At 34.4% G+C, this 26,195-nt stretch overlaps 2 protein-coding genes across 5 annotated transcripts in view; both read right to left on the bottom strand.

The window, feature by feature from the left end:
• Positions 1 to 627: 627 nt before the first annotated feature.
• LOC117107817 lies at positions 628 to 14,528 on the bottom strand. Its single transcript, XM_033249597.1, has 7 exons — positions 14,270 to 14,528; positions 8,530 to 9,427; positions 7,009 to 7,740; positions 6,358 to 6,435; positions 5,525 to 5,689; positions 3,448 to 3,766; positions 628 to 3,013 (listed from the first exon to the last, which is right to left on the bottom strand). Exons 2-7 carry the CDS (start codon positions 9,400 to 9,402, stop codon positions 2,874 to 2,876), a joined length of 2,307 nt encoding a protein of 768 aa, XP_033105488.1. The 5' UTR covers positions 9,403 to 9,427; positions 14,270 to 14,528; the 3' UTR covers positions 628 to 2,873.
• Positions 14,529 to 19,517: 4,989 nt separating this feature from the next.
• LOC117107818 overlaps positions 19,518 to 26,195 on the bottom strand; it is a 20,414-nt gene continuing 13,736 nt past the window's right edge. For 2 of the 4 annotated variants that reach the window (XM_033249599.1, XM_033249600.1), the window contains exons 4-8: positions 22,842 to 23,169; positions 21,905 to 22,498; positions 21,463 to 21,552; positions 20,706 to 21,141; positions 19,518 to 20,521 (exon numbers count right to left, since the gene is read on the bottom strand). In XM_033249599.1, the coding sequence (XP_033105490.1) occupies positions 20,175 to 20,521; positions 20,706 to 21,141; positions 21,463 to 21,552; positions 21,905 to 22,498; positions 22,842 to 23,169 (1,795 nt within the window). In that variant the 3' untranslated portion in view covers positions 19,518 to 20,174. Of the gene's footprint in view, positions 20,522 to 20,705; positions 21,142 to 21,462; positions 21,553 to 21,904; positions 22,499 to 22,841; positions 23,170 to 24,981; positions 25,289 to 25,714; positions 26,136 to 26,195 lie in introns of those variants that run through there. The other 2 variants (XM_033249601.1, XM_033249602.1) reach the window with 2 other exon arrangements.

The following is a 26,195-nucleotide window of genomic DNA, read 5'->3' as shown; positions in this document are numbered from 1 at the left end:
ACAAATATGAGTTTTGAAATGTACAATATGAATAAGGAGAAAACACAAATAACGTCAATGATAAAAACAGTAAAATCATAAAATAGCGACATTTTCACTTTCACAATTATTTTTACTTACCGGTAGTTCAGGCTAATTTCAATCAATTTTCAATTCGTCTCTGATTAGAAGTTGCATCCAAGTAAATGAATGCACAAAGGGTATAAAGAGTTTCTTCCTATTTTTGATTTCTGGTGAAATGGCCTACCATCGACACGGTATCACTGTGGTGGTAAAATACGAACAAACACTCCGTCATCCGGATTGACATGTATGATTGCACTTTGTTTGCCTTTGTATCCACTCTTGTATCGTCAAATTGCCTAGATTTGTTATTGTTATTGGTATTATTTTGTACTAATATTGCTATTGTAAATTGTTTTGTATTGATTTGTTATTGTTAGATGTGTGGCCATTGATATTGGGTTTCCCCCATTGTATAAAACCTTTTGTCAATACTGTATGTCCTTAGTATCATAATAATTTTCTCTAATATTATTGAGTGTCACAAGTTCATTACTGTACTGTCCTTTGTTTTTATAATGTTCACATTACTTGACAGCAAGAAAAAAAATCAAACCAGCAATCTTATATTTCTTCTTTATTTCCATTATTCCCAATGCTAAAGTACACAGGCGTCAACTTGAAATTAAGTATTTATTTATTTATTATTATCTATTATTAAGAATAGGTAATTATTAAAAAACATTTAAAAAAAACCCCCCGTAATATTAAGCACAGGTGCGATTTATCTCTTGTCTGTCAAAATTGTGCAATCGCCAAAGAACCCGGATGATTCTTGGCAGTGTTGAGTGCTTGTGATCTACTTTCAATCACCTTTTCCTGTATTTCAATATTTGAAATGCTCAAATTTCAATAATATAATATATATAATTAGAATGAAAACATAAACTGGAAAACATATCCTTGCCATAGATGCATAAACAATAGGCTACCAATTATTTACTCTTTCATTATAAGACCCTTAAAATTGCTAAAAAAATAAATTTAAAATTTACTTAAAAACTAAGTTGCTTCAATCTATGTGCAACAGTTTCTAGAAACGATAGAAGAATTCAGCACTGTATGACTAATAATGTGGGAATTTTGCAGGTTTCATTAGCGTAGGCTAAATTTCCCGGTGTTTAATAGGTTGGCCCTATTTATATACATGGCTTTTTAAAGACGCCTTACAATCACTAAATACTAAATACGAAACATTTAGTGAAAATCCGAATCCCCCCGCCCCCTCGGGGAGAATAAGCACAATTCGTCGGTGAGAAAAAGAAATTATATGTAGCCTATTTTCCACTAGTAGACTATAAAATCGATTATAAGCCTTTGAAACCCCTAAATTTTCAGGGGCTTCTCCTCCAGGACCACTTTGCCCCAGCCTTTTAATCTAAGGTCGACCACGCTCACTTTGCTTTCGTCGGGGAAATCTGATCCTTCGTCGGGGACCTCGCCCCCCCCCCACGTCGGGCAAATACTGGCGCCACCCCTGAAGCAAGGTTAATCATTGAGCATTAAATTGATGTGCGTCCCAGGGCACCCCAGAAATCCATAAAACAATTCATAATGATATTTACCTCAAAGATTGGTGGACAACGAATGAAAGTATTCTTAATAATTTTCTACCTCTTTACAAGTCTGTACATGTATGACAATAATCTTTGCAAAAATATTTATACAGTATCAAAAAAACACAAAACCAAATATATGAGCGACCTTTGCAATATGCTCTTCAGAAGACTAGTATTTTTTAAGTAAAGATGGAATATTCATGCTGACGATATCGTAGGAGCATTATGCATTCTTAAAAGAGCAAATGTTCCTGTAACTGACCGTATTAGTGTTTACGTGTCTTATATAAGACTATTATTACAATATGCATGTCCTGTGTGGCATGGTTATCTTAAGCCGGTTACTCACTGCGTGCGACAGCGACGCGACGGCAACGCGACGAAGAACGCACGCGAAGACGCGGACCCAATGGATCGTCTTTTTAATGAGGATCCGTTCAGATTGCCACACTGACAGTGAACAGACGGCGTTGCGTCGTCTATCGCTCGCCGTAAGCAAATGTGGATTCGTCGTGCGACGGTCGTACGACGCAGTGAGTATTCGGCTTTACTGATAAAAAAAAATCTCGTGCCATCGAAAGGATTCAGAAGCGCGCCCTTAGAATAATTTTGGGAACTGATCGTAGATACGTTGACTCGTGTGAGATCGCTGGTCTTCCATCACTGTCGACGAGGAGGGATCATTTGTTGTCTTTTGGTAAGAAACTTCTTGCCTGATTTATTTCGTAACATGCCCTCTCCTTGTCGCCAACTTGGTATAGACCTGCGATCCCGCCCTTTATTTGAGAATCCTTTTGGCAAATCCGAGCAATTTAAAAGGTCACCTGTTGTTACAATTGCCAAAATTTTAAATAATATGTTGTAACTTGTAAGTGGTTCTTGTTTTTTCTTTTTCGTAGTGCTTTTTATGCTTTAAGTAGGCCTCTGTAACTTTATTTGTGAGACTACGGTTTCAGCCCTTGGCTGCTTGTAGGTCAATTGTCATTTATTGAATAAAGTATACCTGAATATATATAGTAGCACAGTATAAATCAAATGCATTACCAAATCGGTTGGTGTGTATGGCATGGTATAATAGGCCTACCAATGAAGTGGAAAGCCCTTAGTTAATCTTGTCTGCTTCGCCGTCCCCGTTGTCATTCCAGGCTTCTGGTCATGCATCGACCGACGCTCTTCTTTCGATGACAGATGCGAATTGAGTTCATTTTATTTTATTGTCACTGTCGCCGTCCCCGTTGTCATTGCTTCCAGTCATGGCATCGATGCTCTTCTCTCCAAGATTGATGCATACATTGAATCAATTTCATTGTCACTTTCGTAGTCCCCGTTGTCATCGCTTCCTGAATCCTCAGGGATGTACCCGTCCGAAGTTTCACACAAAGATAAGAGTTCTTAAAGAGTAAAATGAAGATCGAAGTAGGTTATGGGATGATAGAATATTTTTACACATCCAATCAACCAGTAGGTCTACTTGTTAGCCAGCCCAGGACTAGTATATGACTCTGTGTGGTTGCAATTTGAAAAGAGGAAGCGAGGCTTTCGTTCTCTGTTGGCATAATATTTTATTTTTATAAGTCTTATAGTACCATTTCCGGCCATCTAGAGGTGACATAATCGTAAATTGTTTTACCTCAGCCCAACCATGGTGGGGGCTGAGGTGGTATAGACCCTCCTTCTGTCAAAGTCCCTCCCTGGGCCCACTTTGTTTTCAAATTCCAGGGTCCACCACTGATAAACATGACAAGTTTTATGTTTTGGATTTTTTAGATTTTATTTGGCCTTTATTAAATGGCTTGCGAGGGTGAAAACGATGAGAAATGCCTACCTTTAATTTCACCTTCCACTATACTGGGGGCCTGGAAAATGTCAGCCTTTTCCAGTAATATCCGAAGCGGTGTGAGGACCTGTAGTGTATTACCGCAAGTGTCATTGATGGCCATGTAGAGGTTGATAGCAAGGGAGCGACAGTACGGAAGTTTCCTGAAATGATCTGCCTGTGCATCACTGAATTGGAAAGCTAGCTTACAGAATTGAGCCCAGTGATCAGGTTCAGCACATTCTTTTATCTTTTTAAAACGATTTTGCGATAAAAGCGTGCAGAAAATTCGAATATCTTTCACCCACTGAGTAGCACCATCCTGCAGCTACCAATGCAATGAGATGAATAAATAGAGTAAGACACCCTAATATTTCCAATTACGTTGGTAAGGTGTTAGTTAGTAACAATAATGATAAATATTACTAATAAAAACAATAACACTTGAATATTTATATTTATGCATGTTAGAGTAAACGATTCTGATGTATTTTAATTTAAATCATTTCAGGAGTAGTTGTGATAACAAAACATCTTCAAACAGAATTAACTGATTATAAGTGACTTTGTGTTGGCATTTATTTTATGTGGATAGGCCTAATAATTGGTTGATTTTGGTTGGTTTATTGGTTGACTGACTGACTGACTGACAGATTTATGTATATTTAGCCTAAATAGTAATTACCATTTATCTATGTTCAAGGCATGATACATTAATTTGAACATCAATTAATCCTCTTTTTTGTTCGAAAACAAGTTCTTTATATTAAAAGCAAAGTTACGGTAACATTTTAATTCAACACATTATCTGTAAATATCAATATAAAAAGACAAATATCAAATAAACTTAGGTGCACAATATTTAAAAAAACCGAAATTTTATTTTGTTTATTCAAAACCAACCGTAATCAGCTACTTCCTTATACATTTTTGTATTTTTGAATTCTGTAAACAGCAATGCACTTTTTAGCTGCCGATTGAACATAGAGTTGGCAAACATCAATAATCTAATTTTCTCACGATCGAAAAAAAAACCCGTTTTTATGGATAGCCTTGATTTGAAAAAGACAGAAACGTTCTATAGGGATTTCTATATTGTTGAGCAACTTTTAGTACTAGACCTTTCCTATTGTCAAATAACACTGTAAATTTTTAGGGACTTTTGCAGAAAATTTTCAATACTGCAACCTTTCGTACAATGACATATTTTCACATTTTTATATCATTGTTCAAAAGTAACAAAAATGGTCATTATATATAGTAGTAATTAATATAGTAATTTTATAGTAGTAAGTAATATATTTTAGTGTCTTGTACATATTGTGTATTTAAATATTTTTAATTGATCATTGATGGATGAACCCTCACCTCCATCTCTCTGGGGCAGGGTCTTTTGGAGCGGGCAGAAATCCTTATTAAAATGCTCTCCAGAGCCGAGTTTATTAGGAGTTCTTCCCAATTCCACTTTCAGAAAATTCGGGATGGAGAATGTCAAATTCAGTAGGAATGTTACGTAAAGTGGGATCGATTTTACAGATTCAGATTCAATTTTATTTGTCCAATTACAATTACAAGATACAATTAAAGCATAATCAATACATCAAGATAGTAATTTATAGAAAATTATTATTTTGAATAAAGATTCAATTTCAAATGTTCAAATTACTATATGAATAAAAAATTCCAGTTAAAATTTAACATTAATTAATTTCAAATTAAATAAATTGGGCCAATTAAAATACAGCGTTCGGCACCGTTACATTAGTTTTAAATTCATTATATATTTTGTTTAATTATCAAGGATAATATACTCTCTAAACGCAAAAGAGTAAAAATGGAGTGAAAGTGTGCCTACAGGAACCACTCCTGATGGAGTGAAATAGAAAGAGTGAGATTTCACTCTATTCAGAGTGAATTTTAGTAATTTTTCACCATTTTAAGATAAATATTCACTCATTTAAGGGTGAATTTTCACTCGAGAAAGAGTGAAATTGGAGAGATCCCTGGCATTCTTTTCGAGTAAAAATTCATCGTTTACATGAAGAGAGTACTTTAATTTAATAATGAGCAATATATGAACACCTACCTTGTTTGTCAATGAATCTTTACGAATGATGTTCAGTTGGAAACTTTTCTTTTTCAGTTCCTGTCGTAATTCGATTGGTAAATTTCTACGTCCCGTGCTCGGAAGTTTGAATGAACACTCTATAAATGACTGTCGACCACATATCATGCTTCCTATATGAATTTTCTTTAATACAAAACATAACCGAGAGTAAAACCCCTTTTCGAGATCGGATACACTCGGGACTAAAATAAGTGTCCACTTAATAGGTGTGTCTCTTGAATTGTTGTTCAGACGTAATGTTAAATTATAAGATTTTACTCGATTCGCAGTCAGCAAAGTGTCCTCTTAATCGGGTTGTCTCTTTAAAAGAGATATCCCTCTTAATTTTAATCGTTTAATTATACCACTAAATCTTATTATTAGGACAGTTTCACCGTACGATGTTACCACGGGTTGTCCTAATAATAACATCTAGTTACTCATTTTCCTTATATTTGGTAGATCATAAAGTTAACAAGCGGTCCTGAGGTCGAATCCCTATTTGCTTAAAACAAAATAATCCTATATTATCACTTTATACAGTTTACCCTCCAATTCGAGACCACCAAATGGACCTGAAAATATGGGGTGGTCGCGGGGTTCAGTCTCAAATTAGAAAAAATATCTTTATGTTAAAAGATTGAAAAATGTTGGTGGTTTCGGAATTAGAACGTTGGTGAACTGGAGTGCAGACTGTTGACGAAGAGAGTTATTTTTCCTAATATGCCTACAATTATGTTAATATCATGCATATTTATTTTATAGCGATTTGGTAAGTTTCATAAAATAACAATTGACTCGACTCGACATACCTCATTTTCTCCAAATATCTTCATTAAGAGAAATTCCCCTCCAAGTTGGCTAAGCAAGAATGTTGTTTCTTTCTGAATCTAAAAGAAGTGTTTATATTATTAGTAATTGTGCCTACTCTTTCATGATAAGTTTTAGTTTTTGCTAATCCTGGACTTCCTTGTGTAAACATAATTTATATTTTTATCAAAATATATATAAAACAAATAAAGGTAGGTAGGAAGGTAGGAGAATAACCCATAACTTTCAGCGTCATTGTGCTGAATTGCGTATGGGCGTGGTCTGTGACTACCTAGCAGCCGTAAAGAGGAGCTTCTTGGTAGATACATGTTCACATCATTCCACAACGACAGGGACTGAAATGAACCATAACATCGGGGTAACCCCCTACTCTTCCGAAAGATGCAATGGGTTCTTTAAAGTGCACACGAGCCAGATGTATACACTGGACCTCCATTTTAAGTCCTTATCCGAGAATACTTGGTTCTACCAACCGAACCTTGGGCGAGGAGCGGCTGGAACCAGCGCCGATGTTAAGGCTGTAGCTAGCGACGCCCCTGCCTTACCGCTCGCCTAATATGGTTGTTTATGTTTCATACAAGTCGAATGTAAAATGTGTAGCTTTTCGTTCCAATGTGCTTTGATGTACTTACTGTTGAATTCGTTGGGTCAGTTTTTGCTACCTTCCTCATTGTGATTGTCAGTAATTCAGTGTTTTTCGAGTCATCGATGACTGCACTCATCTGCACTGTTATGTAATGATCGATCGGTACGTCGTACATCCCGTCAGAATCATCTTGAGCCCTACGTATTGGATATCCAACTAGCTTAAATTCTGTCAGGCCACGTAAGCTTTCAAGAGCGTAAACCCATCGATTTCCCTGCTGAATGGAGATGTCCGAATCTTTAATTGGCGCCCATTTGCTGGTTTCGTCCGATCCTCTGCTCTGCGGCGAACAAGTCCACTCACTATCATCAATTTCGTATTTATTAAGCGTTAAGAAAATACACTCATCGAATGCAGTCTTCGGGCCACATATTATAACTGGGCTGACCTGGTACTGCATAGATAATCCTCCGTGTTGCTCGATATCTTCACAGTCGTTGCCAGCACAGTAGAGAAACAAAACTGTGGGGGTCTTTATTGCCCCGTTTGGTATAGTGAGGTGTGCACCGTTCACGTTCAAAATTCCGCCTTCTTCTTTAAAGAGCGCAGCAGAGAAATTGTCTTGTGTAAAGTTGGCAATAAAAGGATCGGATTCATGATTGATATGTGACAAAAAATCTTCATAGCGAAATGCTAATTCGTCATAATTTGTTTCAATGGTGGGAAGATTTATATCTGAGAGGTCGTTCCGTGGAGGTGGAGGTAGAGGAAGAGGAGTCTAAAGAAAAAAGAAAACACAGCTATAAAAACAAGAGAATTTGTGTAAAATGGCAGGGGTGGCGCCAGGATTTGCCCGACGGGGTGGGGCGGGGGAGAAAATTTCGACAATTTAAGGATTTCAAAGGCTTATTTAATCGATTTTAGAGTCTACTAATATGTAAAAGATACATATAATATTTTTTTCTCCCCGACGAATTGTGCTTTTACTCCCCGAGGGGGGCCCCACTGGCGCCACCCTTGTGAAATGGGACCAAAGTGATCGAATCCATGATATTTTTGTGACAGAAAATTTATAGCCAAATTCTAATTCATCATAATTTGTTTCAATTGTTCTAGGAAGATTTAATGATGAGATGTCGCTCCGCGGGGATAGTGGAAGTGGAGTCTAAAGGAAGGGAACACAAAACTAGAAAAAAAAAAACAATATCTAAAACGCCTTTAAATTGAATAAAATGTATCTCAGAACATCAAGAAATTGATTTAAGAGTGTAGACCTGCAATAGTATGTTGTAATTAATCCGACATACCGCGTGCTAAAGTATTTTATAATGCACCATCTATGTAGGCCTAATAGAAATAATACAACTAATATTGTATATATTCAATAAATTGAAACACGTTTGTAATGACCACAATAACCACTCTAAAACTCTCAAAAGTGTTGGACTTTGTTGGGTCTCGCCACTCTCCCCATTATGCATTATAAATTATATGATTATTCTAGTACTGTAAGGTGCAAGTGGCAATGAATGCTATACAAAACCCTGAAAACATGTGCGAGTTTTACCTTAGAAATCATGGGTACATACGGCAGATTCTTCGGAACATTAACGCTTAACGTTTCTATATTCGAAATGGATTCTGGTACGATTATATCTGGCAAACTATTAGATTTCGTACTTTTCTGTGTGGGAACAAATGGCTTTGACTCTTTTCGTCTAATGACGTCAGCTATTGTGGCATACATACTTTCATTACTTGTCTCTTGAACGGTATCGTAATTTGCGTCAGAGTTATCGGGATTCTCTACGTTGACAGAGACAGTTTGATTGCAGAAAGATTTGTTTCCTTTTTCGTTTTCATTTCTTGGTATATGAGTATCATAAATTTTGCTTCCCTGGGTTTCTAGCTTTGGGGTCTTTCCATGTGGGTATGAACAATGTTTATTCTCGGTTTCATCTCCAACTCCATCCGTTTCTTTACTCCGTTGTGTCCCTTTTTCTGAACACGGCGGTGTTAGAGATATATTGACCATAGGCTGTTTCTGATTAAATACCGGTAGTTTTGCTGGCTGTTGATGATCTACCATTGTCTGAATATTGTCACCCATGTCATCCTTCTGCGAGGTTTGACCTGGAGAACCTTCAGTCTCATTAACATTAGCATCTGTTGGTTTTACAGGCTTCAGGCGCTGTATTGCATCATGAAGTTCAGAATGTGTTACATGCTTATAAGGTGCATCTTTTGAAAACATAGGATTTATTCGCTTTATGGAATTATCCTTATCCACAGGCGATGAAGGTACAGGTGGTAGATCTCTATCAGTAATCAATAATATGCCAGGTGGTCTATCCCGCCTGTTCGACGAAGGGCGGTTTCGTAGTAGGCCGCCGCCTATGCGTGAGTCAGAGGGCACTTCAATTTCCGCCTCGTCGGTCATATTACGAAACCTGATGTACCACAACCTGTATGAAAGAGAGTGGGATGATGCCATTAGTTTTTCGATTAAATTCGAAATATAATACATGGGATAAGGCTACATTGGCAAACAAATTAAACGTTGTCAAAATATATTTTAAGCCTATAGGGCCTATATAACACTCACAATTACATTTCTTTCTATATATATACTGTATATATATATATATATATACATATATATATATAATATATATATATATATATATATATTACGATATAAAAGATAAATACATAAATACAAAGAAGTAGCACGAGGCTAAAATTGTCTGTATTACAAAAAAATGCACATTAACAATTACAAAATATTACAATAATAATAAAGCAATTAATTTATTACAAGAGATTGCTCATTGGAATACTATGAAAATACAACAACTTACAATTACAAATAGAGAACAGTAATTTGCTATATACAACATTTATTTAATACAATCAAATAAATTATTTACTATTCTAATACTCTAAAAATATATCTAAATGTACGAACAATTTTACAACAGAAAGAAACAATAGACATAACAAATTTAAAATAGAAAAAAAAAACAGAAGAAAAAATGATTTTCTTGTATTTCAACACCTAACAATATTATTTTATCAACAACTTTAATATTTTTCCCACTTATAGTTTATTCAGATTCAAATCAATGGGTTTTCATGAACATTAAGAACTATGGCACTTGGCTGCTTTAGGGAGCATATTGTTTGGTTTACACCAGTTGTTTAATGCATCAGATGGCCTTGAAGTTTGGGTGGGTAAGTATGGCTTTTCCTTGTATTTATTACCTCCCCCGGGGTTTAGTCATCAACAAACTTCCAATTTTTAGTTGGGGCACCCGCATCATTTACCATTACAGTGAATATGCTGGATTCCAGTTTGGTACCCGGAGGATACTCCACATGTTTATATTTTTTTATCATATGCGTTACGCGCGGTGTTAAATTTAAGCCTGCCGCACACGAGAGCTATCTGCTTACGCCAAGTGTCATTCGTGGCATTTGGCGTACGCACATAGCTCTCGTGTGCGGTGCAATTTCGAACGTTTTTTGTCATTCCTGGCGCTTACGCCAAATATCTATCTTGTTTGATATTTTTTGGCACGCGTGCCAAATTCATATATCGTGTGCGGCGAACAAAAGCTATCTGCTTACGGCTTACGCATACTACGCATGCGTAACCATACGCCCACGTGTTCTAAATATTAGCTTGCGCTTAAATTATTAACGATTATTACCAGTACACTTTAAATTTGTTTGACTGAACTGTAAATTGCACCCCACCTCTTTAATATTATGGCATCATTATGGACAATAGCAGCTCTTCAGATGAGGATGAGGTGTTATTGGCCATATTATTGTTGAATATGGACTGAATAATGGATAATGAGAAGAGAGAACCAAGGGGCATATTCCAGGTTGATAAAAGAACTGTCAGCTGAAGACCCGGAAAAATTCCGCCAATACCATCGATTAGATCGGCAGTCTTTTATTTATTTATTTAATACCATATTTCAAGAGGGTGACCCATCTTGAGGATATTTCCCGCACGATTAAAATCGTAACAGTACTGGATTTGGTCTACAAGAGTTCGTGTTTCGTACAGGTCATTCTCTTCATAGAAAAAGCCTTTATATTAACTCCGGCTATATAAAATTTATTATAAGATTGAAAAATATTAATGTTATTATTGTAGTAGTGATACTATGTACACGTTTTAATTATTGTTATTCATTCGTTAACGTTATTATATTTACATTTAAATTTAATGTATTGTGTAATTACGAATTACTAGGTCCAGGTTAAACTAATCTTATCTATTAAAATTGTATATTTAAATAATATGTAATTAATGCATAGCCGAGGTCTAGCCTAGGCCTAACTAAATGAGTGACTATCATGTGAGAGTATAACATTATGAAAAATATGAATAAAACGTAAAATTGTGAAAGAATAAAGGATGAAGGAAGAAAAGACTATAGGGTACAGTAAATACCATTGGCCAGTAATTGACTAGTAATAGTAGACGCTGCCATTTGTGGGGTGCGATTTACAGTTCAGTTAAACAAATTTAAAGTGTAATAATCGTTAAGCGCAAGCTAATTATTTCTGGTATTATCAATTGTATTTACTTAGGTTTGCTGTTTTATATCGTGTGCTATTTTCTATTTTTATTGTATTAATTTTAATTGTTTTATAATGTAATTTCTATATATTGTACATAAATATTTTATATTGAATTTTATGAATCCTGTAATTGGCGTTTTACGCTGTCGGATGGAATGAAATAAATAAATAAATAAAATAAATAAATATTTAGAACACGTGGCGTATGGTTACGCATGCGTAGTATGCGTAAGGGTCGTAAGCAGATAGCTTTTGTTCGCCGCACACGCTGTGAATTTGGCACGCGTGCCAAAAAAAATCAAACACGATAGATATTTGGCCTTTAAGCGCCACGAATGACAAAAAAACGTTCGAAATTGCACCGCGCACGAGAGCTATGTGCGTACGCCAAATGCCAAGAAATGACACTTGGCGTAAGCAGATAGCTCTCGTGTGCGGCAGCTTTAAATTTAACACCGCGCGTAACGCATATGCGCTCATGCGACGGTCTGCAGGGCCCCGGCAGTTAGGGGCCCGACCACCCTGACCAAAAATGACTTTGTTGATACATAACACCATAATGTGTCTCTGAAATCGACTGTAGGGCTTATATCATATCCAGTGGCGGACTAAAGGGAGGAACGCCCTGTCGGCCCGGGACCCCACGTACTAAATAAAAAGAAAATTATGTTTACAATTTTAAGTCTGTGAGTGCCATTTCTGGCCATCTAGACGTGCCATAATCATATTTTTTCTTATCTTAGTCCCCAGGGCAACATCAAATGTGTCTCCGATACGACTGTAGGACATATATCCAGTGATGCAATAAAGAGGAGGGGGGGGGGGCTTGCCGGTCCAGGGCCCCACTAGATTTGTCAAAATAGTTTTTAAATGGAGATAAAGAGTAAATTATAGGTCTATTCACAATATTGTGTCTGTGAGTGCCATTTCCGGTCAGCTAGAGGTGCCATAGCTCAGGCCCAACCATGGTGGGACTGAGGCGGTATAGGCCCTATTAGACTTTCCAGTTGTGGAAGTCCCTCCATGGCCCCTTTATTTCAAATAACTGAATCCGTCATAAAAATAATTCGTCATTAAGAACATTTAGAATAACAATGTAAACATGATTAAAAGGCGAGCACATCTAAAATCACACGATGGAATTGGCAACCGAGACCCAAAAAGGGCCCCCAGTTTCAGGAAGCGCCCCATTGTTACGCTACTGACTGGGTGAGATAGGATAAGAAACTGCAAATCGCTGGAATGATTAAATGCCTAACACCAGATTTTATCATCTTGGTCATGGCAATATCATGATTAATTCTATGGAATGCGGTAGTCAATTTGTCTACTGTACGATAAATACCTGGATTCTCCAAATTAGATAGCCTATGATGTTATTCAACATATCAACTATAATAATGTGTTGTGCTTGTACCCATCACATTACAATACTACATATATTTACATATTATGTACATATATTTATATATTATGTCCATATATTTAGGTTAGAAGACCTACATTATATTCATATAATATATAGCTATATACATAATCCTAAATTTAAATAAAGCAATTTGAATATAGAATGAAGTGGAAATAATAGACAGCTTTGGTATGATGCGAAAAGGAAATAGAAAGAAAAGAGGAAGAGAAAAAGGCAAAACATGTTGCAATATTGAGTGAATTGTTGTGTGTGATATGCACGGTCGCTTCACTATTATCTTCGACATCGTCGCGCACAATAACTCTTTTGGGAAAGAAAGAGGTTTGGTAGAACCACAAGATCGTGTGGTTAAAAATTTCCTTTTCACTATTAAAAACCCCCAGATAAACCTAAAATGATTACATATTTTTATGATGTTTGCTAAAAAAATCAGATACGTAAAGAGGTAGAAGATATTATTATACATTTCATCTCTCCGTTTCGAAAGTTTGAATAAACTGAAATAAAAATTAACTAATATTCGTCTAAAAATAGGCATTTTGCAGATAAAAGAAGACATTAAAAGCCATAGGGTAGTCGAGTTAAAATCACAGGAGGTGTTTTATTTCGATTATTATTATTATTATTATTATTATTATTATTATTATTATTATTATTATTATTATTATTATTATTATTATTATTATTATTATTATTATTATTATTATTATTATTATTATTTTTATTACTACTACTACTACTACTACTATTGCTACTACTGTTGCTGTTGCGTACTGCTGCTGTTGTTTTTGCTGCTGCTACTTTTTGTTGTCTGGTGAGATAAGCACAAACACACACAAGTTAGGAATTTTCCGGAATGGTGCTCAAAATATGGTGGAAAGTAAGCAATTGCACTAAGTGCTCAACTCGGCAAGATCATGTTGTTGCTGGCCTGTAACTGCTGTTGTTGTTGCTGATGTTAGTATTATTATTATTATTATTATTATTATTATTATTATTATTATTATTATTATTATTATTATTATTATTATTATGATTATTATTATTATTATTATTATTATTATTATTATTATTATTATTATTATCATCATCATATCATCATCATTATCACCATCATCATCATAATCATTATTATTATATTACGAAGCGGAGTATATGGTACCACTGAATGATCACAATTAATTTTACTACTAGACCTATTACTGTTATCGCTATTACACCTGTTATTAAATGTTGGCTAGCTTTTCATTCACGGACACACTGTTACTGAACTTACCTTAATGTGAACTGCAAACGACTAATTCCGTCTCAATCTGCTGCTGACTGAGTTTTTTTATCACCCGTAGATTGCTTCAATGCCCACAGTGAATTTGGTATATTGCTACAAGTTTTAGAGCTACCAAATCATGATTACCGCATGTATTTGACATGTTTGTGTTCTAGTTTTCCGGAATTCAGGAAGAACAGGAAAATCGTTATACTAAAGTACACGCAGAAAATAACCAAGTATTGAGCAGTTATTTAAACACAGCAAAAGCTTTTGTCGAATTAAACACGTAAGGCCTTCGGGGTGTATCAATTGTAAGCTCCGTGAATAACAAAAAAAACAAAAAAAAACAAACTCTTTTGTGCTAATTTGAAATATTTTTTATGAAGCACTTACAAAACAAATTGTAAATCCCTTTATGAATAAACCTATAACAATAATAGAGGTGAATTTCGAAAAATTTGAAAACGTTTATGACATTTTTGGGGGAAAATTTCGAGGGCAGATTGTTGCATGTTATCATTCCGATTAAGACAGTGTTAGCCTATTTGGAAACTGGGCCATGTGAAAATTTAAATAGGCGAGTTGAAAAGTTGTTGATAATAATAATAATAATAACAATAATAATAATAATAATAATAATAATAATAATAATAATAATAATAATAATAATAATAATAATAATAATAATGATGATGATGATGATGATGATGATGATGATGATGATGATGATGACAATAATAATATAATAATAATAATAATTTATATGATTGATATGATGATAATGATAATTATGGTCATGACGATATCCCACCTTATGAATAGGCCTATTACGTTATAGTAATAACGTTATACCAAGGGTGCAATTTGGTATTCAAAACGTTTTCTGTAGTAACATAAAATAATAGGTATTTATAACGTAATTTCTGACTAAATAAATTTGGAAACGTCGCTGAAACGTTGTGTTAACGTTACTTTTTGACATAACCTACATAGGCGTTCGTGAATCTTATGTTTAATGATTGCCTGGATATATATTGTATCATGCCAACAAGGCGTACTTGTAACATTATATTACCCGGATGATTGAATCAAACACCATAATGCCTATACTGAGCTCTCTGGGGTAGGATTTCGTAACACTGCATCTATTAATCAACGCATTGGTGTTGAAATCATTTGTACCAGGTACTTACTCCAATTTTACTATCATCATTTTCATCGTCTTCATCATCATTATCATCATCATCGTCGTCGTCATCGTCATAATCATCCTCACAATCATAGTTTTTTTTTAGTATCGTTTCGTTTTTATGTGATATGTATATTTTGAAATAACGAATGATTGTATATATTATTATTATTGGTGTTGTTGTTATTATTAATATTGTTGTTATCATTATTATATCATCATCGTCATCTTCATCATCCTTGTTATCAACACTGAAGTTGATATTTTGTACTACTTATTAAAAGCACTTTTATGTTTTATGTTTAGATAAGTGTTAATTATGTTTCAATTAAGAAATTGTTATAATAAGGAAAATAGATTACATGCATGCATTTTGTATAATTATTACGCAACGACATGAATGGAAAGAAAATTAGAACTTACAGATATTTTACCATCAATTTTTTTTTCCAAGGGACAACTTCATAGGAAATAGCGATCTAGGAGGAGATCCTGTGGGACGGAGTTGGGGAAGGTTATAAGGCTCTGGAATCCGTTGAGCTTGTGTTGGTCTAAGGTAAGGTACCTTACTTTGGTCTAGTGTGGGATCCTGATGTTTATATTTCTGTATTTACTGAGACTTATCTGCTACCGTATGTTAGTGTGATAGGGTTGGTTACTCTATTTTGTTCTACACTATATTTAGAATTTTATTTTACTAATTATAATTGAATAAACTTTTTTATATAAGAACCAGTAAAATTTTTTTCAGACTCAGTGTTCTCATTTTTTGGCCAATTTGAGGCTCAAAATGTTCTTAATTTGTTCTTCTTTTAAACCGTACCATACAATCTGTGACCTTCTTGTTAGCAGAAATATACGGGGACTGGATGAGAATGGCTGGTTTGAGGGAAAAATTTCAGCATAAGCTTTAAGCCGAGTATTTTGTGTGTCGTTCCCTGAACTTCAGATTAAATCGCATCTAATAACATTAATGGAGTAGATACAATGTTGATATAACCTTTTCAAACATTAATTATTATTTTACTGTATGTGAATATCCTGATTTCTTTGTTCTTTTTTTGTTTTTTGTTTTATTTATTTAAACCTCATTTGATATTTTACCTCGGCCTCAATTTGTTCTAATTTTGTTTTTAATTTTTAAACAATTTCAGCCTCAGTGTTCTTATGAAACGTTCTTATAAAAAAAAAAGTAACTCTAAATTATTTATTATAAAATACTTATTGTTTTTCTTTTTAAGAAAGTGTTCAAAGTGAGTGTCATTTAATACTTACAAATTATGAAAATTGTGTTTTGTGTCCCTAGCGGCGAATACACAGGCAAAATAAATGAAAAGACAAGAAAAACCACCATCGGATGGAAATTCTCATTTATTGTAATGACGAAAATTAAACATGTTTGGTTAAAGCACTGGCCGTGACAATACAATACAACAACTAAATACGGCAATTTACGGTCTTATAACCATTACAGATATAATCAAAATATGAAAATGTTATCCTTAACCACACAAGTTCATATTACAACAATTTGTTATGTACAGACCTAGTCAATTAACTGTTTGTTTAATAAGGTTCAGACGTTTATCTTAGATACTGGACATTTTTGAATTTCAGTTATTAATTTAATATCACCGTCTGTCATGAACTAAAAATTAGATTCCATTTGAATTGTGTAATTTTTATGTTAATATTGTTGACTTATTATTAAAATTTGAATGAGAAAACTTTTCACCTGACATATATTCCCATGACTGTTAAACAAATGCATTTCCTCTAATTCTTTTACATATTGACAATTAAATTTAATGATAATCAACTTAAGGATTTTTGTAGTAAAATATCTGTTGATTAGATTGATATATTTTAATGAGTTCAAAGTTTAAATTGAATTTTTCTTAAATAGTCTTTTTGTGCCAATTGCTACTGTAATTTCATTATTTAATTAAGATGTTTTAGTTGGTACCTCGTTCCTAAGGTTTGAGATTGCCTTGTGAGATACTTCTGAGTGAAATATTGAATTTAAAAAAATACTGAAATACAACTGCATTGTACAATAGAAAACAAAATAGACATACAAGGAAAACAATCAAATTCATATTTTTTCTTACTGGTTATTTAGCTTGAAAATAATATATATTTTTTATGTATTGTGTTGTTTTTAAATATACAGATTAAGTATTTGATTGACAAAATATTAAATGACCAAACATAGAAATATAGGCCTTTAAAGTTATAAAAATGATTAAGTTAGTGTTTATATTTTATTCTAAATTGTTTGTTTTTTTAGAATAAGCCGTTTTAATCATACAAAGATAAAACAATATATATATATTTTTAATAAAATAACTTAAGAGTGACAAGCAAGATAAACAAAAGTTGAATTTTGAAAGCCAATAAAAGATATTAAGACTACTGTTATTGCTTTAACAAATCATTAGTAATTATTGTCTGTGTTCCGCAGATTCATAAATTGTTTTGGACCTGATACACTCGCAAAAAGGCCGCCGGCTGCCGTTAGATAATCATACCAACAAGCCAAAAAAGTATAATGTCATATTTAATTGTCTTGGGCACATCCATCACAAGCTCTGCTTTTCGGAATTGTGCCCCCTTCAATACTTATGTTATTTATATGTTACATTTCAATGAATATTGTAATTTACGTTTTGAAGGAAATAAATGTTAATTTTGATTTGATTTGATTTGATATACAAGAATATATTCTTATTTAATATTGGTACGTCTTTAACTATAATGTTATAAACGTCCCAACTTTGCAAATGACAGAGAAACCTTTCTAAATAAACACTGGCAAAATGGCTGCCGGCTGTTACTATCATAAAAGTTAGATAATCATACCAGTAGGCCAAAAAAGTATAATGTCATATACAAGATTATACTCTAATCTATATTGGTATGTCTTTAACTATAATTTTATAAACGTCCCGCTTTTGCAGATGAAAGTGAAACCTTTCTAAATATAGAATATAATAGTAAAGATTTGATTAATACATGGTCCTGCATAATATAATTTAGAAAATGTATCACTAAAGAAACATTAAATATAAATACACTGGAAGAATACAAACAAATACGTACATTAAAAATAAATTTAAAAAAACATTTAGTAATACATGTAAAATTTAATAACTGTATTTATTCGAATAAATGTTCCGCTTTTAAATATACGCATCCGCTAGAGCCTCATTTGGAAAAAATGCCTCTCTCAATTTTTTTCTCCTAAATGATTGTAAATAAATCTAATAAAAGCGACATCATTCTTAACACATTCTATTAATGTTCAACTCCAGTAGAATTATATTTTGTTCTAACCTGGTTCGGATCAATACGTCTTGATGATATAGGCCTACAATACATATTTGACGGTAATTAGGTCTATGTGTTTTAGTTCCACATTTTACAGTGAAATTAATGGGCGTTTATTTGAGTAGGCTATTTTACGTAGGCCTATCCATTTTACACTAATAAAAATAAACGCATTCCTCGAATAAAAGACCCTGCAAAAACTCAACAATTAACGCCTAGGGGCGTTTATTCGAATAAATACAGTATTATAAATGAGTTGCAATTAAAATGTTGAAAATCATTATGCAGGTTTCTTAGATCAACATAGAAGTACATTATATTTAAGGATAACAACAGGAACCGTGTGGAGAAATTGTTAGAATTGGTTTCAATGATGATGGACAGGCGACTATGAAGTACCATACTGTATCATGAATGGGTTAAATATCTGCTGGTGGCAACTGCGGTCGACCACAATCGTTGATTAGTATCAGCAACCAGGGGCGGATCCAGAAATGTCCAAAATAGGGGGGGGGAGGGGGGGGGGGGGGCGAAAGTGGGCCGATCGAGATAATACTACCCTAGGGTCCGGGGGAATGCCCCAGCGAATTTTTTTGTGTTCTAGACGCTCGAAAATAACCTCTGAGGCGTTTTGGACGATCAATTTTTTTCTTTTTCTTTCTTTCTTGTTTTTTTTTTCTTTAAACTTCCAAAAAGAGGGGGGTGGTCGGGGCCGGCCCGGCCACCTAAATCTCTTATTGAAGACCGCGTCTTGAAAGCATCAGTATTGAACATTAGTTAGTCGAAGCTTAGGTGGAAGAGGGTTCGCAAATGTTGAGCGGAAAAAGAACAAGAACGTTTGCCAGTATCGGACATGTAGCATTCTGATATGGTAACCTGATTTAACCAAATTTCTTACTTCGCGGATCCTTGAATCTAGCAGGGGCAGTGGCAGTGTGGAAAGAACTTCCCCCTCCACCCCGTCGGGGAGAAAAACGTAATTCGTCGGGGGAAAATGGCGATATTTAATTTTTACATAGTCCCCCTATTAGTAGTCGAATGTTAACATTTTCTTAGTTTCTGGGGTATTGCGTGGACTACTCCGAAACTACTACCGCCTACTTAAGTTCTCGTCGGGGACATCGTCCTCCCCCCCCCCCCCCCCTCGGTCGGGGACATTGGACCTCCCGTCGGACAAATGCTGGATCCACCCCTGACTACTGTTAAATTGTTTATTTCAGAAATAATTCAAGCCGGAGGAGTAAGCCTATTCTTAGGACCACTGCACAGTTGTCTTCTCGGAATACATTACATTTGAAAGATAACTACCGTACTCTTTATAGGTAAATTATACACTGAACAGTGTTGAAGGTTGGTCTACACACCAATGGAGTTATATCCATGGTATACAGTCTAGTTTTTCTTGTCTCGCGTTACATAAGTAGGTTCCTTCTTTGTTTGTAATTCACTTTGCCTATGAACAGGCTTGACGTTTTCATAAGTCGGCTCGGGATTGCCATCCTGTTCACTCTTTTTTCGATTTGCTTCTTCATCATTTCCAGGTTGTTCACGCTCTTCCGGCCTACATTTCCCCTTGTCGTCGGCTCTGTTGACTCCATATGAAAGTGCTAAAGGACCACAGCCGGAATTTGAGTCTACCACTCCTTGATTAGAAAAAATATTTCCAGATGCTAATGAATTTAGTGATTGAATATCATCAGTTGAGGTTGAGGGAAGAGGTCGACGAGCAGGATTGACGGCTACAAGAGAAATTGTCGGAAATGAATTGATTAATAAGTTGATAATCGAAACAAACATACGTAGGACTAAATTTTCATGACAAGCAACAAACCTAGCCAAACGAACTATTGCTGCTCTACATGCTATTTAGAAGTGTTAATATTAATATTCCAGCTTATAACCAACGAAGTGATAAGCTCTTACGAATTGCATTCACTGCGTCGGCTGCTCCATCCATTCCACACTCACGTAGCTTGGCTTGTAACTTTTGTAAATTTTCATCATTCTCAGATAGAAACCTTCTCACAGTGAGCTCAATGTTTCTAGGCATTTTCTTTTCGTTTTCGTTTACATTTTCCAAGAGAAACACTTCAAATTCACGATTCATTTCCATATCAATTTTGGAACAGAGTTCTTTCAAACAGATGTTGTTCACGTTTGTTTGAGGCTTCTTAATAGTAGGCTTATAAAGCTGATTCGTATCCAATTCGCTATTTTGTGGAGTCATTTGGAATTTGGATTCATCCAAGTAAAAATTGCAAAAAATAGGAATTTCCTTAAATGGAGCAGAGTAACTGACGGCGGAAAAATTGTTGTTTATGTTAAGAAGGTTTTCAGCAAAGTGAGGAAATGTCACCTCCTGCAACAAAGAGAAAATATGTAAGGAGGTAAATTTTCTCATAATCTACTCGCAGGTCATCCTGAAATAACAGAAAATGTACAATTTGTATGTACATACCAGAGTCGTTTAAATATTATACAAAGCTTCATTATGAGATGGGCTTCTTCTTGAGATTAAGATCATGGGGCTTCTTAATCGAGGTTTTACTGTATGTGGCTATGTGATATGGCTACTACCGATACAGTAACCTCATTTCACCATTTTAACCTATTTAACGTACTGTTTAGGGACTAATTCCACTTATGATTGCCAAATCTACAGTTTATTCCAAGAACATACCTGATGATCCCCAACTTCGATTTTTATGGTGCTAGATTCATCACAGTAACCGTACTGGACTGAATCAATTTGTTGACAATACTGGAAATTCTGTTTTTTAAATATAAATACAATAATCAATGTATGCTGTAGTATATTTTATATGGTATGACGTTTAAATGTTTAAATCTATTATATTATAGTCTTAAATTTAGTTAGTTTTTCTTTTTAAATTCATGTTGTGTATGTATGCACTGTACTATCTCTGTCTCTTATACACATCTAGATGTGTATAAGAGACAGATATACATATATATATATATTATATATGCTTGAAACATCCTGGCTGAACGTCAACTGAAAACCATACTGTATATTTAATGTGTATATCTAGGAGCGTAAATGTATTCACTATATTAATGTATAACTATCATAAGGTTAACATTACTGAACCAAAACTGACCTTCCGGAATTCTACCAGGATCTCTTTTTCCCCGTGGACATTTCTTTCGCTTAGGCTTATCTCTATCAAGCGCTTTATTTTACGTCCTGTGCCGTCTGAATTCGTTTCCTCCAGCACTGTTTTAAATCTGGTAAAGTGGTCGGTCAAAGTATATGACCGGTTGTTTTTGATAAATGAGCTTCCATCAGCTTCAGATATCGTCTTCCAGTCACTAGGTTCTTGCTTACATAACATAAGCGCCTTTGTGGATAGTGACCTGGTTGATACCGGTAGGTTACGGAATAGTTCTACGGTGAGTGTTACGTAGGTTTCGAACTGAAGGCCTGGTGGTCCGCACATGACTTCAGGACACAGTGGGATACTTCCAGGGGTTTCTGTGAATTCTAACATGTATATAAACACAAACGTCTTCTCTTTCAATGCTCCCTCAGGAATTGTTAACTCAACGCGGCCGAATTTTATTGTCGCACCTGTTGAAGTAACGAGCGCCACTACCATCCGTTTATCATCAGAGATCACGATGTCCAAGTTTGGACACTGATTAATTTCTTTCAATAAAACTCTGAATGTTGACTCCCAATTCCGAACATTTTCCTAGAAAATAAATTAAAAGCCGGATTATAAGCCCATGAGTTCATTTCAGATCAAATACATCACCTCTTACTTGTTTGTGTTGTTGTGAAAGACAATTTGGAACAATATCATTTCATTTCGTTAAAGCCTAAATTGTTGTTGCAGTCAAAATTGGTGGAAGTATTGAGATATGTTAAGAAAAATAAATAGGCTTAATTACAATAGGCCTAATAATATTACTAATAATGATATTATTAATTAATAATAATAATAATAAATATCGGTAATAATAATAATAATAATAATAATAATAATAATAATAATAATAATAATAATAATAATATTGATGATATAATGGAATTACATGGGCTGGTTCAAATGTCCAGTAATCAGAGACGTCTTCTTTCTTCACGACATCCTTTAATTTGTCGGTTGTTTCTTCCTCGCTAGTTTCTTCAAACTTCGTGTTTTCTTGATATTTGTCGCAAGATTTTAGAGCCATCGTCTGACTTCGCTTTTTACCTTTACAAGCAATTTCGTCCGAATAATTATTTTGGCTTGTTTTCTTTTTTATCGATGTCTTGCAATACCTTGCCTCCTCTGCTTTCAAATTGGAATAATCTGAAACTGCAGTCAATACCGGTTCTTTCAGCGCATCGCATGAATCCGAATCACACGTTTCGAAACATTGTCTGATCAAAACAGAAATAGATAAATTGTTTTAGTATTCTTGTCAACGTATCTCAAAAAATAACACCGGGGAAAGGTACTAACGAGCCCCGACGGGGGGCTAGCTTCCCCTCGTCGGGGAAGCCTAGCCCCCCGTCGGGGAAGACGAATGCATTCCGTCGGGGAACAAAAAAATAAAATATATATTTTACATTCTCCTTATCGCCTTCATTGACATATTTGTGTACCGTTTGTGTTAAGTTTTCATCACAATAATAACAACAACAACAACAATAATAATAATAATAATAATAATAATAATAATAATGATAATGATAATGATAATGATAATGATAATGATAATAATAATAATAATAATAATAATAATAATAATAATAATAATAATAATAATAATAATATAATAACATAAATTCACGTGCCATTTTATTTTAAGTTATCCGACTACCGTATATTTTATTTTTCACATTGAATTAAGCCCATGAAACAACATGTTCTAATTCACAATGAATTAATTACGTTCAAACATCTATTGGAACGTAAGTCAGCAGAACAGTGTCAAGTGTCAAAACAGCGTTTTGACACTAGTTTTTAAAATGTCAGTGCATATTAATGATATGTATTGAAATTTAAAAAAATACAAATGCTCCTCCCCCAGTTTGAAAAATTCTGGATCCGCCCCTGTTCAATGGGACTAATTAAAATGGTTTACGTTCTACTATGACAAATGCTCGTTTGGATATCCTCATGATGCTTGGAATACATCTTGATCGGGGAGCAACCTCGTGGTTTACAGATTTCAGGCAAAATTTCCAAAATTTATAACTTGCACTGTGATGTTCCCGGTGACATTGTGTTTTCTTAATTCATCGTAGTATAATATTGTCACAAATTGGTGGCCTTACAATTTACAGTAAGACATTATTCTTATCCGTAATTTTGTTGTTAATAATTCACAATCACATGGATTATGAAAAACCTGGATTTCGCCATGATGGGAGGATAGTATTGTAATGTAATACGGTGTGTTTTTTTTAAAAATAATATAAAATGTAAAACGGATTTGAATATAGTTTAGTTGGTTACATTGCATACTCTTTGTTTCTCAAAAATTTTTTTTAAATCGGTTTTGGAATTTTGACATTAAAAAACATACATGAAGTCATTACGGTAGTTCGATGCCTATCAAATAACTGATAAAAATTTACCAAAATTCGTCAAATATCAGTAGCTGGACCCCCTGTGGCTTCTAGGCGGCTGCCCCCACCCCCCGACCAGCCGAGTGAGGCTCGCTTCGCTCGCCTAGCCCAACACCCCCCCCCTGTCGGGCAGATCCTGGCGCCATCACTGGGCGTACACTATATAAAATTAATGATATTATGTGGTATTATAATAGAGAAATCTCTATAGAAAATGAGTCAGTTAAATAAAACAACTCGTACATGCTGAAATGAAAATATAAAAGTTAAGAAGGGAGGTTTTAAACGCAAGCGTTGATCGTATGTTATTATCATTATACAAAATATTTTCCTATACAAATCAATTTAAGATAACTTAACTATATTCGTAAGCAAATCAATTTTATATACTGAAGAAACAGAAAGTAAAGAACTTGATGTTTAAAGAACAATAGTAAACACCTTAAAGCCCCATTCCCGGCAAAATTTCACTAAAAACAGATTTTTTTTTTAATAGAAAAGATGCATATGCATTACTCCAATTATTATAAATCATGGAAAAATATTGGCATAAATTTTAGTTTTACGCAAAAAAATAAAAAAAATGAGAAATACAGACTATTTCTCATAGAATATTACCATTTTCTCGACGAATTCTTCGTTACTAGGCAAATTCGGAGGTTGTAGATCGCATCCGCTGGAATACTCTCGCTTTTATGTATACTTTATACAGTCAATAAAGTGTGCCCTCTCTAATGGGATAATTAAGTGTCAAAATCTCGGTCAGAATCAGTTTTTTAACAAATTTGAAATAATTCCTATGAAATATTATATTTCACAAGTGTCAACACTAGCAACGGAATATACCATGTCGGCCGTTTTTATGTGTGATAACAGAATCTAAATCGAGGTAACCTAGCCTAGCCTAGCAGTGTTGGATAGACTTATGTTTTCGGCGCCTACTATATTTCTTCGCACGACCTATCGCAAAATCAAACATGAAAAATTCATCCGCATTTATTTTTTGTGTGGAACACAAAAAATCAAATTTCAGTCGTATTTTACATTTTTTTCATGCTTAGGAATGTCAAAATTTAGTTAAACAATTTCGTATTATATTTATAAGTCTTTATAACATTATATAAAAATTAGATTTTTCTTAACAACTGAAATTTGGCCGGGAATGGGGCTTTAACATCAAATAACTGCAGTAGCGGGTTCAGGTGGGTAAGCCGGCCCCGCACTGCACCCCCACCCATCTCTAAATTTTTTCAAAATTCAAACAAATTTAGAAAAAGAAAAATATTTAAATCTTAAGCATAAGACTGCCGTTTCCGGCCATCTAACGATGTCATAATCATAACTTTCTTACCTCAACCTTCTGAGACCTGCCATCTGTGAAAGCCCCTCCCTGGCTCCCCTCTATTTCAAATTCCTGTATCCACACTGAACTGTACTGTACGTTAGTATTATATTGTATATTTCCTCGTTTCGCAATAAAATCTTTTTGTTATATACAATAACACATTGTACAGCTATGTTTTCTTTTCAAAGTATGGTGTTTTGTAATAATTATTTTTAGTAAACTTTTCCCCCAATGTACACCAAGAACCGCTGTGTGGGTTGGAGAGTTATTTTCTAAAAAAAATATGTGTTTACACAATCATGGGTCGAAGAATAAATCGACGTAAGCCGTTGACTCTTGGAGCATGACATTTTGTTAAACAAATATTTCGAACGCGGCTGCGTTCCTCTTCAGTGTTAGATGACTACTGAATTAAAATAGGCCTATCAACTTAACTAATATGTTCATCCATTACAAATAAACTATTGAAACAATGAACACAGAGAGT

The sequence above is a fragment of the Anneissia japonica genome, unplaced genomic scaffold, assembly GCF_011630105.1.
Source record: "Anneissia japonica isolate Jap-2015-1 unplaced genomic scaffold, ASM1163010v1 scaffold287753_len344599_cov186, whole genome shotgun sequence".
Taxonomy (NCBI): domain Eukaryota; kingdom Metazoa; phylum Echinodermata; class Crinoidea; order Comatulida; family Comatulidae; genus Anneissia; species Anneissia japonica.
Note: the sequence above shows the minus strand (reverse complement) of the source record. Positions and strands in the feature narration are given on the sequence as shown.